This window comes from Calypte anna, chromosome 9 (assembly GCF_003957555.1).
Source record: "Calypte anna isolate BGI_N300 chromosome 9, bCalAnn1_v1.p, whole genome shotgun sequence".
NCBI lineage: Eukaryota > Metazoa > Chordata > Aves > Apodiformes > Trochilidae > Calypte > Calypte anna.
In genome coordinates this window covers 12,758,983-12,778,737 of record NC_044255.1, presented here as the reverse complement: position 1 = coordinate 12,778,737, position 19,755 = coordinate 12,758,983, and the positions used below count along the sequence as shown (strand labels likewise).

The following is a 19,755-nucleotide window of genomic DNA, read 5'->3' as shown; positions in this document are numbered from 1 at the left end:
CAGGCAGCTGAAGTTCATTGACTAATGAGAATTCAAGAAAAAAAGGGCTGCATAAATGAGTGCTTCTCTGTGAAAGTTACGGAAAGTCTCAGCAGCTTTTAACAGAGCTATTGCTAGCAGAGTTTTTACTCTTTCCAGGAGAAGCTTTCCTAGGCCTTCTCTAAAGCCCTTAAAAAAAAAAATAAAATCAAACTGCCTTATTTCATAGCACCTCCTATTAAATTTCAAGAGATGAGCACTTAGCACACACTGCTGTACATACCTGTACACACACTCTACAGACTTGTAGAGTGCACAGGTTTCACTGTTGTGAAAGCCTGGGTTTCTTCTTATGGCTTTATGAAATTCATAGCAGTGCTGAGAATGTGGTAAAAAAAGTGACCATCAGCTCTGTCAGATAAAGTGTTTAGCTTCAATCTGCTTTTGCTTCTAGAGCCCCATCTCAGAGGGAATATGTAGAACTCAACTGAAATGAGGATTTTTTTACCCAGCCCTGCCCTACCCCTGTGAGTCAGTGTGTAGTTGTTTATCGAAGTCAATAGGTGGTGCTAAAGCAGTAACTACCTCATTGGTGCCTCAGGTATTTTGCAATTTCCTAGTCTGAATTTTTTTTACAAGTGAAGAGGCGGTGTGAGGAGAGGTGAGCTTTTTTCCCTGAAGTCATTATTAGGTGACGTGTGCCAAGGAAAGCAAGATACATTGGTGAACAAAGTACAACTGCAACTGAATGCTGCTGGTTTTCACCAAAGACCAGGCTGAGAATATCACACTTGAAGAAGCCTTGATCTCTGAAGGCTGGGAAAAGCACAACTCAAAATTTTCACCATGAAGAGCTCCAGAAATGTCTTCTGTCTTCTCTTCTTTCATGCTGGTAAGTGCCCTCCAAAAACTTTTGCTGTGACGTGATGTCTTTCCAGTTTATTGCATGTCATATGGGAAAGGAGAAGGAAACTAGACATTTCAGAACTAGTCTCATATGGCCAAGAAAAGAACTAGAAAGACAGAATACAAGAAATAGAAAAAAGATTGGAGAAAGCTCTTGACTCAATGGTTGTTTAATGTTTTTTCAACACTGAATCTACTCCCTTTGATTTGATGGTGTCTATTTCTTACAAGTGTGAATGATTCTGTGACAATTATTTTGTTAAAATATAAATAATTGCCTTATTCCACTTATCATGCTTTGTGTGAAATGTTGGCTTTCTCCTGTCACTCCCAGATTCTAATGGTGAATGCTTTTAATTTCACCAGAGATGTAGATGCTGTTTCTGAAGTTCTTCAAAACGAAATTATCCTAGTTTATTCATTTTTTCTTTTACACTGTTGCTGTTGAAAGCCCTTAATAGTGTCTTAATAGCTGTATTATTATCCATTTGATAATATGGCACATAATGTAGTACTGTTCTTTCAGCAAAGGAGTTAATTGTTTGCCAGCCATTATTATATGTATGTTTAGGACCTTGAGAATATTGCAGATGGAAGTTGCCAACTCTTGCTCTTTCATGTGTTTTCTGTATACCTACATATATAGAGAAGGGCCAAAATTGTGAAGCAACTTGAGTTCAGACTGACTGTGTTAAGATGTTCTTGCTTTGAAGTAGGGAGAGGGGGCAACTTCACACCTTGTCTGTTCTCAAGCCCACTTCAACTGGTTTGGCTTGTAAGGAAGGAAACAGGAAGGCCAGGAAAGCCCAGGGTCTGGCTTGCCTGTGACAATGAAGTTCAGCAGTTTGGAAAGGGGCAAATTAATTGCCTCTTAGATGAGTAAGGAAAAAAGCAACATATTCATGCTGTTTCACTGTTCTGGCTGAAATATGGAGCCAAATGAGCTTTATTTCATGTTTTAGGTGTATACAGCTAATGATTCCTTGATATAATTCATGCATTATATCCTGTGTGTTTATATATAAAACTGCAATGTTTATAAACCTGTGTTTATATCTAAAACCACAATGCTGAGGCTGAAAAATGGCCATATGTACTGGGATCCTGAGGCCCCAATTTAGTGTCTACTTGCCTGTGTTTAGGAGAAGAAAAGACCCAAACCCCTTTATCAATGAAAACTTGGGTTCTTCTTCCTGTCCCAGGAAATTCATGTTGAAAATTTCACACAGGTAGATGAGGTAGATGTTAAGTTTCTGTGAGATGCCTTCTTACTATGACCCTATTGTGCTTTCTGACCATCTTGGTTCTCAGAATTCCTATCACTCAGAGGAGGGCAGTTGTTTCTCCCTCTACGTGCTGCCATGAAAACTTCTGTAAGCTTTCCAAGTCTGACTTAGTGTTTGTTGAAAGCAGCAGAGTTGGCTCTGAGTTGCAGTGGAGCAGCAAGCCAAACCCTCTTGTTTCAGTATTGGGTGCAAAATGGGCTTTACGGTGTCAAGGATTTTGTTTACTCTGCAGTCACTAAGTCAGAAAATGTGCTACTATTGTGGCACTAGTGGAATAATTTTAATTTGCAAAATTAGATGTATTTCAACTGCATGCTGATGGTGGGAATGCAAAGGGCCAATTGGATTTTATAGAAAACCACTTGGCTGGTAATTTACAGCAGACAACTTTTAAAAAAATTGTAGAAAAGCCATGGAATCTGATGTCTCATGCTTAGACAAATGATCTCTGGTTTTTTTATCAGCATAAAGTGTACTTGCATATGCATTTTATGTACAGCTGCATCATTTCTGACATATCCCTGCAGAATCAACCAAGTGTTTGTAGCTTTTGCACATAGAAGGGTGGCCATTGAGCCTGCTGAAAGACACCTTTCTTCACTGTTTAATGGAATCTCCACTACTTAACTTGAATCTTTTCATTCATGGAACTGCCCTCCCTGTTTCGTGACTGTGGAAACAGCCTCTTATGAAAGAGTGTTTTGAAGGGATAAGTTTACTTTTCGTAACAAGCCTGTGACAAGGCTCTTGAGCACCTAACATTGCTTCTTTATTCAGACCAAAAAGGGCTGGGGCAGTACTCCAGGTACTAAGTAGCAATGCTGGAGACAGAGTTGTCGTTGGACATTCTCTTCAGTTTTGTAATGTGTCATAAATAATAATTTTAATTGCTAGTCTGGAAACACTGACCTGTTTCATGGTACCCATATTTCTTATGTCAGAAACAAAGCCATCAGATTTCAGTATCTGTCTGAGCCTGTCCTGTTTCCAGTCCAAAGAACTGTTAATCTGAATCAAAGTGAAACCATCTTTAAAAGCTCAGTGTTGAAAGATCCCTGATTTCTCCAGTTTGAGAGGAAGAATGGAACGAAAGGTTGGCTCTTCAGGAACCTTTAAATGATAAGCTCTGTTCCAAAGGCCCTGATTTGTTTTATAAAATGTTTTCTCTTGGTGTAGTGTTTGCAGCTCTTGGCCTGGAACGTGTCCGATGGTGCACTGTCTCTGAGCAAGAACTTTCCAAGTGTAATGACATGAGTAAAGCCTTTGGTGAGGCTGGCATCCTTCCCTCTCTGGAGTGTACAAAGGGGGGATCAGCTGCTAACTGCACCCAGATGATCAAGGTGAGTTATGAGTGACAGCAGTGTCAGTGACTTCACTGAGGCCTTGAGCAACCTTGTCTAGCTGAGAAGCATCCCTGCCCGTGGTATGGAATTAGGAGTAGATGATCTCTAAGGTCCCTTCCAGCCTAATCCATTCTGTGATTTCCCCATGTAGCTAATATCCAGTGGCAATGTATACAGTCCTGTGGTGAGTTTCTAGTGACCTTATCAGCTGAGTCCATATGCTTCCTGGAATTCATGTCTCTGAAAAATTAAAGGGTGTATTTTTTAAAAAAGACAAAAGTATACATAGGAACCTGAATGTCAGAATAGCCCTGTGCCATCTATTTCGCCATTCACATATGGCCAGTCATTAAGAATACAGCAAAGGTCTTTAAATATGTCCTCCCAAATGCTAATCTTGGATTTGGGAATTGTGTCAGATTTATTTAGCAGATATTTAGGAAGGGACAGAGCTGTAAGATGCAGACAGTAGTTAAAGCTGTGCTGCTGAGCCTATAAGTAGATTGAATTTCAATAAACTCTGGACCAAATTCCAATTTCAGGGTCCCATTGTGGAAATCACTGAACATATATATGAGATCAATGTAAAGCCAAATCAAATCTTCCAGTAATGGAGTATGAGGGGGACAAAGCAGCAAGGAGGGTGAACAAAGGGCATGCAAACCCAGCTGTATTTTCAGCTGCCCAGAGCATGCTCACTTTTCAAAAGGAGCACGACTCAGAGGAAGGTTTTTAAGGACTCTATAAACATGTGGCTTTGCAAAATCATGTATGAAAATAACTCCCTCCTTAGGGGAGGGGGTGGGAAGCAACAAGTGGGTATCAGAGGAAGTATGGAAGTAGGTGATCATGGTTATCTTCACTGGCAGAGTATGAGGGGGAAGGAGAGGAGGGCTGGCTGTGTTAATAAACAACATTCTTCATACCTCCTGTGTGGAGATGCCCAAAAGTCAGGGTTTTGTGAAGGAGGTGCAGCCTGTCAAGGCCAAGAGGTTTAGAGCCAGAAAACGAGGCCTGGCAGAGCAGTTTTAAGGGAGATGAGACAGGTGGTTGTGTGGACAGAGTAAAAGCAACAAATTCCAGAAACTGGTATCTTGCCATTTTTGTCAACAGCAGCAGAAGGGATATCTGACTACTAAAACTACCTCATTGCCTCTTGATATAGACTGCTCTTAAGCAAGAGAATCAGGTCTGTACTGAAGAATGTTAGGAGCAGATACTGATACATGTGTAGGTCTTACGTTGGAATCAGGCAGGATATACTTTCTAATGTCAGATCTTCCTAGAACTGCTTGGCTGATGGCTGCATTCCACAGAGGGACCTGTTGGACTCTGCAAATCAGGTTATTAAAAAGGTTTATGAGTGTCTGCTTCTGAAATACAGTGCACTCAGAATTGCATTTTAAAGCAACCTATCTAAAAACCTCAGATTCCTATAAAATTTGATTAGCTGAACTCAGAAACTTGCAGGCATGTAGCATTAAGTAGCTTTCTGATGAAATGAATCTTCACTGTAAGGCTTCAGAGAAGGCTTTGTCCTTGAGACCTGTCTTTTTTTCTTCTGCTAATAATCTGCTAAATGTTTAAGCTGAGCTGCTCTGTGGAATCCACATCCATACTGAACTCTGCTCTTTGAAGACAAAAAGGCAGTGGGATGCAATGGCTGAGGAGGCAGATATGCTGCTTTGCAATACGACATAACTTGGACTTAGTCCTATGAATGTGTTAGTACATGGATAAAGTAAAAATGCTTCTTCTTTCAAGGTGCTTAAAAGTTAAGAACTGTTTAAATGTTAAACTAGGGACCCTGACAATATTTAACGTGTCTGGAGCCGTTTCTCAGCAGGTCTTTAAACTCTTCTGTAGATAATTCTCAAATGTTCTGACACACAAATGAAGTCCTTCTGTAAGTAAATAACAGGGTATTACCATCGCACATATACTTAGCAAAAAAATTGTATGTGGAATAATCCCCTGCTTTTGCTAAATGTATTGACAAGTTTTTACTGCAGAAAAGGAAAATACCCACAGTGCTGCTGCTAAATTGACTCAGCAGTGGTTGTATGCATTTGAAGGGGAGAGGTCCTTAGCCCGTAAACTACTTAATGTTTAAATACAATAGGCATTTTTACTGTCTTTTTATTTATACACAAGCTATTTTTGGAAGGTCTTCTGCTAAACAGAGCTCAAAGGCTGAACCTTCCAGAAAGTGCTGTCTCATGGAAATATGAATGAAACTCTAAAATTCATGTGCACTCTGCCTCTGGCTGTTGAGAAATGCTGATGATTGAACCTCAACTTGTATTCTGCCCTTGTGTCTGCACAGGATGATTTGGCAGATGCAGTGACACTGGATGGTCGTTTGATTTACCAGGCTGGGAAGGAGCATGGTCTGAAGCCTGTGGTTGGGGAAGTATATGATCAAGGTATATTCTGACTAAATAACTTTTAGATTACTTAATATGAGCTTCTTCTTACACATTTTTGTTTCCATTATGTTATGGGGTCCTTCTCTTGAAGACTCTAAAATTGTAGATTATGGTCAGGTTCACTCACAGATGCCCAGGCCTGTAACACAATGCTTGGTGAAAAATGAGATGCAGGGTGGGGGTAGAGTCTGTCAAAATAGCCATTTCTGTTAGACATTTGTTGGGTTGGTTTTTGTTGGTTTTCATTTTTGGTTTTTTTACTGTTTTACTACTTACTGTTCCATTCTTTGCAGATAAATAAATTAATTGCAAAGCATAAATTGTTACTAGGTTGTATCTCTCAATCCCATAAATTAGAATAATTCTGTTTTGTTTTTAATAGTGTATATGGTTATCTGCTGCAAGGAAGGAAGTGATAGATTCTGCTCCCAATGTTCTTAAGCTTTGAGATCCTCTCAAGACAGAGACAATAATTCAGTGGTGACTTGTCTTTCAGACTAGGGGCTCAGTATCAACATGTTCATGTAGTTCAGAGCTGGAAGATGTCCCCCATAACTTTCAGAGACCCACTTGAAGGAACAGCCATGGAATCAATCCCCACCACTGTATTATGAGATGGAGTTGGATTTGGTCTGTGGCTGTGTCTTAATGTGATTTGTCCAGAGCATCCCCAGAAGTGCCTGCTGGGTGCAGTCTATAAGGACTTGGATCACCTGCAGCATCATTGCTTCCTCCCACTATTAACTACATTGTAACTGATGAGGGAACTGTAACTAAATGGGCCTCATGATTCAGAGGCTGGTTGTCTGCATTAGTCAGGTTATGGGCTCAAACCAGAAAAACGTGAATGAAATGTCATAATTTCTGATCTATATAAAATCAGATTGAATGACCTGGTGGCCACTTCATACCCTAAACTGTTCACTAAGTTATATCAGACAGTAAATCACAGAGAATGAAACCAACTGTCATGCATCACTGACATCAACTTGCTATGTTGTGTCAAAATTAAGAACACAATAGATAACTGAGGAATAATTTTTTAAAATTTTCTTTGCTATTAATTAGATCAATTTCAATTCAAGCCAAATAAAGTCATAGAAATTTTCTTCTTGGAAGAAACCTCTGATTGTCTTTTATCCCACCTCCCTTTCCAAGCAGGGTGACCTTCTAAGTTAGAGCAGATTGCTGGTGGCCTTCAACTAAGAAGTTTCATACTGAAAATATAATGGAGGACATTCACAGTGAATAGGTTCCACCATGGATGTAAATGATGTAACTTCCCTGTGGGTAGAGGAGGAGCCACAAGTTGTCACAGATCAGTGTCTCTCACTGTAAAGTGACTGTGAGGCTACTTTGATTGCTTCTTTTTCTTCCTGTCCTGCAGAGATTGGAACTTCCTATTATGCTGTGGCTGTCGTAAGGAAGAGCTCCAACATCACTATCAACAGTCTGAAGGGTGTCAGTTCATGCCACACAGGCATCAACAGGACTGCAGGCTGGGATGTCCCAGTGGGTTATCTGATGGACAGCGGGCGCCTGGCAGCAATGGGATGTGACCTTCCAAAAGGTAAGTCACAGGGCAAAGATCTGTTCTTCAGCAATGCCTTTCCATATGGTCTTGGGAGAGAAATGTGTAGTTCTAGGTGCTGTTTTATTCTTTGGATTTGTTGCTCTTTGTAAGATGGAAGACTGCAGGGCTGTTTTTTCTTAAACTCAGAAACCATCTTGTAAAGACAGAATTACTTATACCTTCTAAATGTTAAGAGACTACTATGTAAATGTGTTCAAATAAGATCACATTATTCATTGCTAAAAAATTCTCATTTTAATTTCACATTTAGCTGTAAGTGACTACTTCAGTGCAAGCTGTGTTCCTGGAGCAAATGGTGTAAACTATCCCAGATCTCTCTGTCAGCTCTGCAGAGGGGATGCAGCTGGGCAAAACAAGTGTTCACAAAATTCCCAAGAGCGATACTATGACTACAGTGGAGCTTTCAGGTAAATAGACATGACTGTCAATTTTGTAATCACTATGCTCTCTCCATAGACATTGTATCTGGGCCTCACTGACAGGAAATTGAAGCCAGAGAACTTCCAGTTGATCTTGTTAGAAAAATGTGCTATTGTATTAGAACAATCATGCTTTAAATTTAGAATATGAACAAAAGTAATTCTAAACCCAGTAATTCAGGTAATAATACCTGAGTATTAAAAAGAGATGGATATTTAGCACTTATATTGGGCAGGTGCTCTTTCCTTGATCCAGCTGTATCTTTCCCAGTAAAGCCTGGTACCCTTGGAGTCTGAGAGCTGAACTGCTCCCCTGCTCAGCTATTTCAGTCATCCCACCTCAGCTGCACTGAGTTAGAGTTGCTCTGCCCTCTGTTTTTTCACACCAATGCTTCCCTTGTGTTACTTCTTTGTGCTGTGTTGTAGCTCCAACTCCTTGAGTAACAACTTTAACCAAGTGAGGGCAGAATTTGCTTTTGTGAAACACTTCCTCTTCTCTGCATATTCCCCAAAGGATTGTGCAACTGCTGTATACAGAGAACTCTCCTGGACAAAGAATGTCATGTTGTTTGTCCCAGGCAGCACTGAACATGTTGTTCATGTTCACCAAATGACAGTGATAGTTTACTTCATGCTCTAACAGCCACTGGTGTGTGCCTTGAGCAAAACTCAGCAGAAGGAAATAGGTCAGTGGCTGTGGCTGGTGGAACGCAGCACACAGCTGGCAGTGACCTGTGCACAGGAGCTGTGTTTTATAATAATCTTTGTGGCTGGATTTCTACTTATCAGGTGTTTGGCTGAAGGTGCTGGAGAAGTTGCTTTCGTGAAGCACAGCACAGTGCCTGAGAATACTGATGGTGAGTAATCCAGAAACTTGTTGAACAGTGGCTGCAAGGTCTGAAGTACAGTGGCTGTAATGGCAATATAATGCCAGCTGCTTGATTTGTTTTGAATTGAGGAATCAGCAAAAAACACTCTAATAGCAAAAACAGATGTACCCACAGGTACAAAAACAGATGTATGCACCAGGAGATAGAGGAGCCCATTTGATCATTTTCCTCTATAAAAAGCTTGATAATTTCAGTAAACATTAGAGGGGGAATCTTAAAATGCATCTGGAAAGGGAGCTCAAGCAGCACTAAACTCTTAGTTATATACAGACCTTGGCTGTTATACTGCTCATGCCTTCCCAGGGATTTCAGCAGAGACTAACAGAAAGTTGACAAAATGTGGTCTGCCCTATCTTTCACTTTGTTAAATCTACCTTGAGCATAATGTTATTTAATATCATGGGCCTGTCTGACCATCGTTACAGGGGAAAAAAAGAAAACAACAAACAAAAATGTTGCATGTGCTCTTAGACTTAAGGACACTCTTGATGCTGTTGTAGACCCCAGCACATTTCAGGGCAGTCTCACAGTGTTTAGCTCTTCATTGCCTTATCAGAGATACAAGACTAAAGGACCACACAGATGCGTGGGATACATTGTGCAGTCAAGAACAGTCCAGAGATGCTCAGGACATGTTTTCTGCTCTGCATGTGACACTTAGAGCAGCATGGAGCCAGAAGCATCAGCCCCACCTCACACACCTCTGTCCCACAAGTACGTTCTGTCTGATTTCAGGAAGAAGTTTCTCTCCATGGGCCCAGCGGCTTCGCTCCCAGGACTTCCAGCTGCTGTGCCGTGGTGGCAGCAGAGCTGATGTAACAGAGTGGAGAAGCTGCCACCTGGCTCGAATCCCGGCTCGTGCCGTGGTTGTTCGCCCTGACACAGATGGGACAGTTGTCTTCCAGCTCCTGAACCAGGGACAAGTAGGACATAATTTTTTTTCATCAGTGTTTTGCATTTCACAGGGGTTCTCCCACCTGCCTGTCTGAAGACAGGAAATCTGAGCACCTTCAGCTCTGTGGGGCTTGAAGGGGTATGGGATGTCACACATCCTGGGTAGATGGATGTGTGACAGGTGAATTTTTCTTTAACATTACAGCGAAGATTTAATGGGGTCGGCACCAAGTTTCAGATGTTTGACTCTGCAGCCTATGGTGCCCAGAATCTTCTGTTCAGAGACTCCACCACAGAGCTTGTTCCAATTACAGCCCAGAATTACCAGGCATGGCTGGGTGATGAGTACTTTTATGCTATGCAAGCCCTGAGCTGCAACCCCAACAGTAAGTTGCCTTGATTCCTATTCATAACCATAAATAAAAATAGCTGGTAACAAACACCTTTATTCTACTTTATTTTCTTCAGACTCTTGGAGGGTTGTGACAAGATGTCAGTCTAACATGGAGAAAGGTTACATATCACATTGCAGAATGCTTTATGGTGCAGATTGGCCCACTCTGTGTTGTATAATGTAGGCGCTTTCCACCCTTTCTGGTGTATGAGACACATTTATCTGCTGCTACTGTGACTTGGAACCCCCATTTCTTAGCTGCTAACAAGGGAAATAGTGATTTATTGCTGTGTAAATCCTTAGGTAGTCCATAAACAGAGAATTTCCTTAAGAGGCTGAAAAGATCCTCAGCTGCTCTTTATTGAAGTGTTAACTGTCTTTTATATGACTGGAAGAATGTAGAAATTACTTGATGTGCATTCTGGTCAAGACAGAAACACAGGCTGTAATAATCCCTGCTTTAACAAGTTTAATAATCATGACAGCTGAGCCTCCCAGAGGAGCTCTGTGCTGTGGCAAAGTCCCCCACCTCTCAGATTTGTCTCTTCTGTGGGTTGCATGGTGACTGTCAGTGATGAGGAAGCCTATGTTCAGGGTATGTTTTTGCTACACTCAGCTGACACTTCATGGCTGTGCTTAACAGTCAGCAATTGTAGGATTTCTTGTTCCTTTGCTATGGATAGGTTTGTAGTGTGGACATGCCACCTATCTGGAGAGATCTGTGGTTCCTAATCAGGTATAAGTCAGACATGGAGAGAAAAGCAGAAGTAAACATTTTTAATATTGTGTGGTATACATGTGACAGTGGGCAGTGTGAAGCCCTCCTTATCTGTTACAAAGAAAACGAACAGTAGTATTTACTTTCCAACTTTGTGCAGCCCTGCCAGAAAGCCTGAACTGGTGTGTTACATCCACTGAGGAGATTTGGAAATGTGGTGAAATGGCCATTGCCTTTAAGAAAAAGAATCTGAAACCAGCAATTCAGTGTATTTCAGCCACGACAAAGGAACAGTGCATGGAGCTGATCCAGGTAGGCTGCTGCAGTCACTGTGCAATAAACCAAATTACCACAAGCTGCTCTCTGCTGGGTAGGTAGAATCAGAGAGACACACATTTAGGTCACCAGTAGGAATACTGGATTACAGGGAAGTGATCTGTAGCTCACACTGTATGGACGGTCCCAAACCCTAATGATCCTCAGTTGTGATGAGGGCATCATTGCCCATCTAGCTCAAGCCTGTATGTGTGAAACCTCCTGTCCCTATTTCACTGATGATGCTTTATGCAGGTTCTGAGTTTTTTCTTTAGCAGTGTGTTGCTCTTTTACTGTCAGACTTGCCCTTTCAGATGCAATAGGTATCATGCTAGAGTTGTCATCATTGTAGCAGGGGAAGTTATCTGCTGGTTTTTTCACAGAAATCTTTTTTTTAATTATTTTTCAGAAAAAGGAAATTGATGCTGTAGTTCTGGGTGGAGCTGATATTTACACAGCTGGGAAGACATATGGCCTTGTACCAGCTGCTGGAGAAAGTTACTCTGGTAAGAAGGTCAGGAAACATAAATACAGACCTTAATTTTTCCAGGTTGTTTGAAAACAGCTCTAAAAGCTAAACCCCTGTTCCCTAGTCCTGCTGGGAAAGTTGTTTTCAAAGGAAATGAAAATTATTATCCTCCCACCATGGACAGAGGAGGAAGTAAATATGGGATGGGTTTCTTCAGTCAATTTGTGGCAACTTTTATCTGTCCTGCTGCAGGACCAGCTAGAATCTTTCGTAATTTTGAGTTTTGTGCATGTCTGTTTGTCTTTCAGTTCCACAAAAAATATTTACAATGGAAAAAAATAGTATTCACAAAATAAAAATACTTTAACATAAGCAAAAATACAGGCATCACACAATAGATTCTACTTAGAAAAAAATCCTTCCTGTCAGTGTGGCTGCTTCAGAGTCACTGATGAAAAGAGGGCTTGTGGGTGGTTGTGTCACTAAGGCAGAAATTCAGTATGCTGCAAAACTCATGGAAATTTTTATACAATTTTCAGTTTTCACATAAAAATAACTTCTTAAAGCAATTTTGCTGTCACTTCTGACCCAAATGTTGTTTCTCAGAGGGATGTATTTATAAGAGCTGATATTAACAAGAACATTTTCATATCCATTGCTAGATTACTTAGTTCAAGTGCATAGCAGTACCAGTATAGAGGCTGTAAGTGAATACAACATTGTGAGGTGGAACTGAAGAATAATTTCATGTGCATTCATAATTCCTAACTAGCTGCTCATTGGTGCAATTGACTTTGGGACTATGTAAGTGTAATGGATCTGTAGATGATCATTAAGCAGTGGAAATGATGAAGAGAAGCTGTAATGTGTTTTGTTTCTGTCCACAAGCTGATGACAGCAGCAATGCATACTATGCTGTGGTAGTAGTAAAACGAAATCTGTCCAATGCATTCACCATCAGTGACCTAAAAGGGAAGAAGTCCTGCCACACAGGATTGGGGAGAAATGCTGGATGGAATATCCCCATTGGTATGCTAATTAAGAGAGGTGTTATTAAGACCAGAGACTGTAATATTCCTCAAGGTAAGACAACAGTTTTTCAAAACAAAAATACAGTCTAATTATAAATTTTGGTAAGGGAAGTAATTTTGATATTCCATAGTTCTATATTAAGTCTTATCTGTTTGGGAAGGGATGTTGTGTTTAAGTGGTGCTGTGAAATTTTACATTAGCCACCAGAGTGTACTAGTGGAGGGCTCATACTGAGAATGTTGTATCTAACATGAAAATATTCCTTTATTTCTTCCTTTATTGTAAAATCCTTGGCTGATTTAAATTGGAAGGGACCTTTGGAGGTTATCTAGTCCAATCAACTGCTCAGGTCAGGTCCAGTTAGACCACAAATCCAGGGCCATGTCCAGGAAGGCTTTGAGTAACTCCTAGGATGGAGTTACATAACCTCTCTAGACTAATGTCCCAGTGTTTGACCATCCTTGATAGAAATATTTTTCCTTCTATCTAATCAGAATTTTCTTTCTAATCACTTTGGTCTGTTGCTTCTCACCCTTTTGCTCTGCATCCCTGAGAAGTATCTATCTTCTTGAAAAAAACACCATGTAGATGAAGACAGCAATTAATTGTTAGCTGTCTTATCTCCCAGATAACCAAATCCAGCTCTCAGTCCTCTCTGTCATGTGCTTACAGAAAACCCTTACAGAACTGGGTTTTCATTCCACTTTATTTGCCCTAGAATATCAAAGTTCTTTAAATCCTGAAAGCTCAGAACTTGGCACAGCTGTCAGAGGGGTATCATCACTCCCCCTGCCTGCTCCACTGACACAACTCAGTCTGCCTTTAGCCTTCACTGGCACAAAAGCATGATGCTTGACTCAGATTGTCCACCAGGAACCTCAGGTTCTTTTCTTACAGATACATCTCTAGGTTGTTATTCCAGCTCTGTGGTGTCATTGCAGTAAATATATCTCTGTCTTAAATTTTACTGCATTTATTTTCAAACTGTTTTTAGTAAAGGAGTAATGAAACACAAACAATGAATCAGTGACCACAGGACTCCAGATTTAAATTTTGCTTGACTGATTTCTATCTTCCAGGAAGCTCTCTGGTTTCATTACACCATCATATAAATGATGCTTAGGAAACATTTAAAAAGTTGCAGCTTATGAACTGTGATAATAAAGCTGCAACTCATATTTTTAGTGTTCTATTGAAATCTGCATTGGTTCTAACTTAATCACAATGCAACTACCTTCCTTGTGAAGACCTCACTATATTGTTTTGTCTGTCTTTCCCCAGCTGTGAGTGAGTTTTTCTCTGCCAGCTGTGTGCCTTCAGCTGAGCAGGATGATTACCCATCAAAACTCTGTCAACTGTGTATTGGAGATGACAATGGAAACAATAAATGCAGTGCAAGTAGCCAAGAACGTTATTACAGCTACAGTGGAGCCTTCAGGTAATTAATACACATGGTTGTTATTTATTGTCAGCTCATCAAAATGCAAGGAGTAATTATTTTCCATCCTAGTCAGGAAAAAGTGGTGATTGTTGCTACAGTTGGTTGTTGCTACTGTTGGTACAGTTGGTACTGTTGGTACAGTCGCAGGATGTGTCCCGAGATGTCTGCAGCAGCACAGGTATGGCATAAGGCATTATGTTGGATCATGTCAAAGCCTTTAGCCACCTTCCTGGCCCACAGCCAACCAGATGACCAAGAGGCAAATCCATGTCTGTGTTTACAGAGCAATAGGCACCCAGCCACTGAGGACCCAAGAGGACTGACAACAGTCTCCAGTCTTTAATCTGCTGTGACAGACAGTCTGTCACTCTGAATCATCAGGTCAGCTGTAAAGAGCTTTAGCAGGGAAGCAGGCTAATAGTAGCCAGTATGTGGCTGCTGTAAGTCCATGCTGAGAGCAGCAGGCTGGCTGGGGGGAGCAAGGAGTTGGGTCTTCATTGTCCTTACTCGTGGTGGCTGTGTGTGAAAGCAGGTTTCCAAACAGCACAATCAACTGTGGCCAACTCTGATGTACCAAATTCTTTTCAAGAAGAGAAGGTACAGGGAGAAAGTAGCATAAAATGAAATAAATACTTTTTCTAACAAGAGGCATCTACATATAGGGCCATAACCAAAACCTATGAAACTCTTAGATATGGAAGTAGCATTTTCTTTTCCTCACTTTTGAAGGTCATGGTGTGTATAGCAGACCTGGCAGTGAGTGGTCTTTTTCCTTTTGGGTAGATAATAATTCATAATATTTTTATTTTAAATAAATTATAATAAATTATATTTTATAATAATGTATAATAAATATTAAAGTGGTGGGCTTAGATAGATACTTTTTGCACATCTATGTAGCTGTGTCCAGCTGTTTTGCTGTGGCCCATTCCTTGCAGGCAAACTCCAGGTCCTCTCTGCTGTACTGCACAGGTTAGCAGAACGAGCTACCAGTCACCAAATATATAAGCATCAAGGGCGGTTACAGGCTGTATGAGCCTGGTCAGGGTCTAAGGTTGTATATTTGATAATAGCCCAAAATTTATATGGAGATATATATATATATTTTTAATAGAGATGTTTATTTCATTGAGTTATTTGGAAAGATTTAGATATTCAAAAGGTTAGTATTTGGGTGAAAAATGGTGGGTCACAGTCTTCTACAAGTTAGGGGTGGGTCTGGCTGTGATGGTCTCTGAAAGCAGAATGAGTAATGACAACCTAAAATTCACCCTCAGATTTCCAGATTCCTTCAGCTCTGGATATCTTCAGAATAACCTGACTAGAGGTAGGAGAGGCCATTCAGTTTGTGAATAATTCACTGCTTGGGGTAAATTAAAATATGCAGAGTACTGAAAAATCTGTGGAAACAGCCTTTCTGATGGGGAATGTACTGAACACCTACTGAGTCCTCTGTTCTGCACATTACAGTGTTAGCCATGTGGACTTTTGATTAGAACTGCTCACTAAATACATATATTTTTGGTAGCTGTTACAGATAATAGTTTTCCCTCACATTTTGTACTACATAAGCCGTACTCATTTACAGCTTTAGGTCTTCTTGATTGGTGGATTTATTGATCTTGTTTTAAGAAATGCTTCTTGAAAACACTTGTATAATAAACTACAAGATACCATCACTGAACTTTATTACCCACAATCATCTGCAAGCACACACTACCCAAAATACCTGGGAAATTGTATCTTTTTGCTAGCTCAGGCAGCTCACTGATTTTGCTGTCTGAAGCAAGAACCATGCCATTTTTTCCATCTGATGGCTTTGTATTTCAGGCCTAGCAAAAATCCCCAAACAGTCTGTGGTGCTGTTTGTATCATACAATAGATAACAACATAATATAACATGAGAAATGACAAATGCTTGTAAAGGTGCATTGTTTCACACCTTCACCCTGAAACTCTCTGTAATGGGATACCAGACTTTTAAGAGAGGAGGTTCTAGGGTGCCCGTGGCATGCTTGGTTGTTTCTGCTTCAGAAAGTTAGAGGAAACTGAACTTAGTCCTGGAACTAGGAACTGAAATTAGATTAACTGTACATCTCCAGTGCATAGGGCTGTAGAAGCAGTCTGTGTGAGCACCGAGGTCACTCTGAATTGGAAATAAAAGAAATAAAAGAACATGTGAGTGCACATGTGCACATACGCAGAATGTGATAAGCTCTTGGGTTATGCACTCAAATGTCTTAATGACATATTCTTCATATATCATTTAAAAAGGAGTGAAAGCAACTTAGTAAATGGGGAATACTGTATAGATATCACATAAATATTTTTCCTTGCTCATCTAATATTGGCTTTTTCTGTTGTTTCTTTCTCACACAGTTTTCAGTCAAAACTGTCTGCTCTATTCCTCTCAAAATTCTTAATTCAGGATACACTCTGAAAATGTGTTGCTTTTTTTCCTTCTGTTTTCCAAGATGCTTCATTTCTGGCTTTGTTTTTGTTTGTTACTGTAGGGTCCATTGCATTCGTTTGCAGGAATGTATGGAAGAAAAATTGAATTCTAAACTTGTCAACTACTAGGGAAAAAAAAGTACTGTTTCACATAAAGATGCTTTGAACTGAATTTTTCTCTTTCATTTCCTAAAGGTGCCTGGCACAGGGCTCTGGGGATGTGGCCTTTGTGAAGCACTCGACGGTGTTTGAGAATACAGATGGTACTTAGTTTTACTCCCTATTATAATTCATTCTTACAGAACATTTTTTGTTCTAAAGCATTCAATGAGTGACAATGACCAGTTTCCTTTTTCAGGTAAGAATACTGAGAGTTGGGCCCAAAACTTGAAGTCCAGTGATTTCCAGTTACTTTGTCCAAATGGGGCCCGTGCTGAAGTCACCCAGTTTGCTGAGTGTCACCTGGCTCAAGTGCCAGCTCAGGCCATTATGGTTCACCCAGATACCAGCATTTTTGCTCTGTATGGACTACTGGACAAAGCCCAGGTATTAATAATCCATTTATGTTATGGGGGAGTTAAATATGCTCTATGCTAGCCCAAGAATTAAGATAACAAGGACCATACTGCCACACCATGTCCCTTGCATCATGGGACTGGCAGCATGTGTGCTGTCCCTGTTGTTGGAGTGGGATAGAGAAACTAAAATACAACCTGTGTAAAACCACTGTGGTGCACAAGGGATTTCAACTTTTTGCCCAGCCACTGGTTTCAGTAGTAATTTACCTGGAGCACAAGATGTGTCTCTGAACTGCATGACTTTGAAGTCTGCAAGACGTAAGAATACACTGTAACACTTTTCCATCCTGGGTTTTTCCTAGGAATGCAACAGAACCTTGCTGTGTATGTTCATGCTGCAGCCATGTACATGGTAAACCAGCCAGCCAGACCACGCCCGGCTGCCATAGCTGAGTTCCAGACACCACTGAAGTTTAAAAAATTTAAAACCAGTACTGGATATCTCCATGATAGGCTTCAGTAATTTCTGGAACTCCTGTACAGCCAAACCCTCTATTACACAATATTTAGACAGAATAATTTATTTTTTTTAATACAGCTCTTTGCAGATAATGGCTAAAAAAATCAAAATTGCAAATGCTTTTCTTGTGATTGCCAATGGCAGAATTCTGCATCTCATCTACTAAAAGCAAATATGTAAGAGAGATTCTGCAATTGCTTATGAACCTTTCATCCACAAAACCATTCCTATTGCTTTTTCGTCTTGTAGGAGGCACTTAATCTTGCAAAAGACTAAAAATTTTGCATTGTTTTCAGGTCTACTTTGGAAATAGCAATGGAACTGGATTCAAAATGTTTGATTCTTCAACTTTTCAAGGAAAGAACTTGATCTTTAAAGATTCTGCTGTAAAGATTGTGCCAGTAGAAGAGAGGAGGACATATGCAGAATGGCTGGGGAGTGAATACATTGAGTCCCTTGAAGGCATGCAAACATCACAGTGTTCTGGGGCAGGTAATAAGACAAGCCAATACCTACTCATGACTGCTCTCATTCCCCTTCTTATTTTATGTCAGGTACAAGGCTTGGACTAGTGTGGTCCAAATGGCAACTTCCAGGCCACCTCTGCCCTACCCCACTTTCTTCAGATAAGCTGCAGTTTGGATAACATGCTGTGCTAACTTTAGATTGCCTCTTCCTACCTCTTTGCAGGGCAAGTGCTAACAGCACCTGCTCCTCAGGGGAGTGGGGTGGGGATGGAAGCTGCACAGTCCATGTGGGTGGGATAAAATTTGGGCAGAAGCCAGCAATACAAGGTCAGCATGGTTGACAAGATCAGTCCAAAACTGGAGCATCTTTGCTATTGTTGCTGATGTTGAATCACCTTGGGCTGGAGGATTCCCAGGTGCTGTTAGATGGATGATGGGTGTCCAACCTGTGAAAGAATTTCCTCATCTTGAAGGGAGTATCAGAAATTTTGTCTAGTGAATCCTCTCTGGCCTTGTGGCTAGTTTGCTGGGGGCAAAAGTTCCTCCTGAGCTCTGCTGTCAGGAGAGTTAAGTGCACAGGGGACAGACAGGCTCTGGACAGAGAGAGCCTGCAGCCCAGAATACAGCTTCTGCCAGGGGCAAGGTCCTCTACCTTCCAGTAGAAGAAAGTGAGGGGAATCTGCAAAGTCACTGGATGAAAAAGAAGGCCAGAGAGACTTGGGGGACTACCTGTTGGCACAGAAAAGAACCAGCCTACATGTGTGCATCCACTGAGCTTGTTGGCTTTCCACACCTACTTGTCTTCACTGCTTGAGAAAGATGTTATCTAACCTGTCATCTTTAATTAGACATAATCTTCACGAAGAAACTTGTGGCTGTCCTCTTTCTACATGGGTTTATCCGAGTGCCTCTTTATGAAACTCATATTTACTGTTAGTGAAACAAAGTAGTTTAGTTCTGCTTGACTGTTTCTATATCTACTGACCTGTAGCATTCAGTTTTTATTTTTATCCATAGCTGCAATAACAACAAATGTTGCTGTGCTACTGGCAGGCAGCCTCCTCCTGACTACAGCTACCACCTCATGATCCTGGGATAAAAAACCGCCAAAACTGGTAAAACTAAATAATAATAATGTAAATAAATGAAAACTAACGAATAAACAGGACAATTATGATTTATCCAGACTTTGGCCTGGTAACTGAACAAGATAGTTTCCCACTTGCCTGGGAAATTCTTACTTGTTCCTTGCTTCTCTTATCCCACTTCCCAGCTTTTCTCAACTGTTTAATTTGTTCCAAGATTACCTAGGTTTTAGGGGGAAGGAAACGAAATCTAGAGGGTCCCTGAAGAAGTCTACCACTTCCTTGCTTTTTTTGCATTGCTTGTTACAGATGTTTGGATTCATCACCTTTTTCTTTCAAGGAACGATTTTGTTTGTAGGCAGGAATTTCACTTGTAAGTATTATTGCACATACAGCACTACAGAACAAACATATTAAAAATTACTCTTAAACTTGCTCAGTATGATAAAGCAAGGGCAGCAATGATGCTGCAGAACTGCTGTTAGGATCCCAGAGGGGCGCTTGTCCTGAGCCGTTTCTCTGGCTGTACCTACAGACCGGGGCTGGAGGGGTGACCACGGCCTGGATGGCCGTTCAGAGCTCCCCCGGAGAGCAGTGCCGAGTTC

The 19,755-nt window shown here is 40.8% G+C and overlaps 1 protein-coding gene across 2 annotated transcripts; it reads left to right on the top strand.

Moving 5' to 3' along the window:
* The first annotated feature begins 730 nt into the window (after window positions 1-730).
* On the top strand, window positions 731-19,388 carry MELTF (melanotransferrin). Of its 2 annotated transcripts, XM_030456597.1 has the most exons (16): window positions 732-871; window positions 3,348-3,511; window positions 5,841-5,940; window positions 7,331-7,513; window positions 7,788-7,944; window positions 8,746-8,813; window positions 9,582-9,769; window positions 9,946-10,126; window positions 11,013-11,164; window positions 11,577-11,673; window positions 12,525-12,719; window positions 13,950-14,106; window positions 16,756-16,823; window positions 16,919-17,106; window positions 17,895-18,090; window positions 19,083-19,388. In XM_030456597.1, exons 1-16 carry the CDS (start codon window positions 826-828, stop codon window positions 19,151-19,153), a joined length of 2,211 nt encoding a protein of 736 aa, XP_030312457.1. In that variant the 5' UTR covers window positions 732-825; the 3' UTR covers window positions 19,154-19,388. The 2 variants fall into 2 exon arrangements, with proteins under 2 accessions (XP_030312456.1, XP_030312457.1); XM_030456596.1 differs by lacking the exon at window positions 19,083-19,388 and having other exon boundaries at window positions 731-871; window positions 17,895-19,045.
* The last annotated feature ends 367 nt before the right edge of the window (window positions 19,389-19,755 follow it).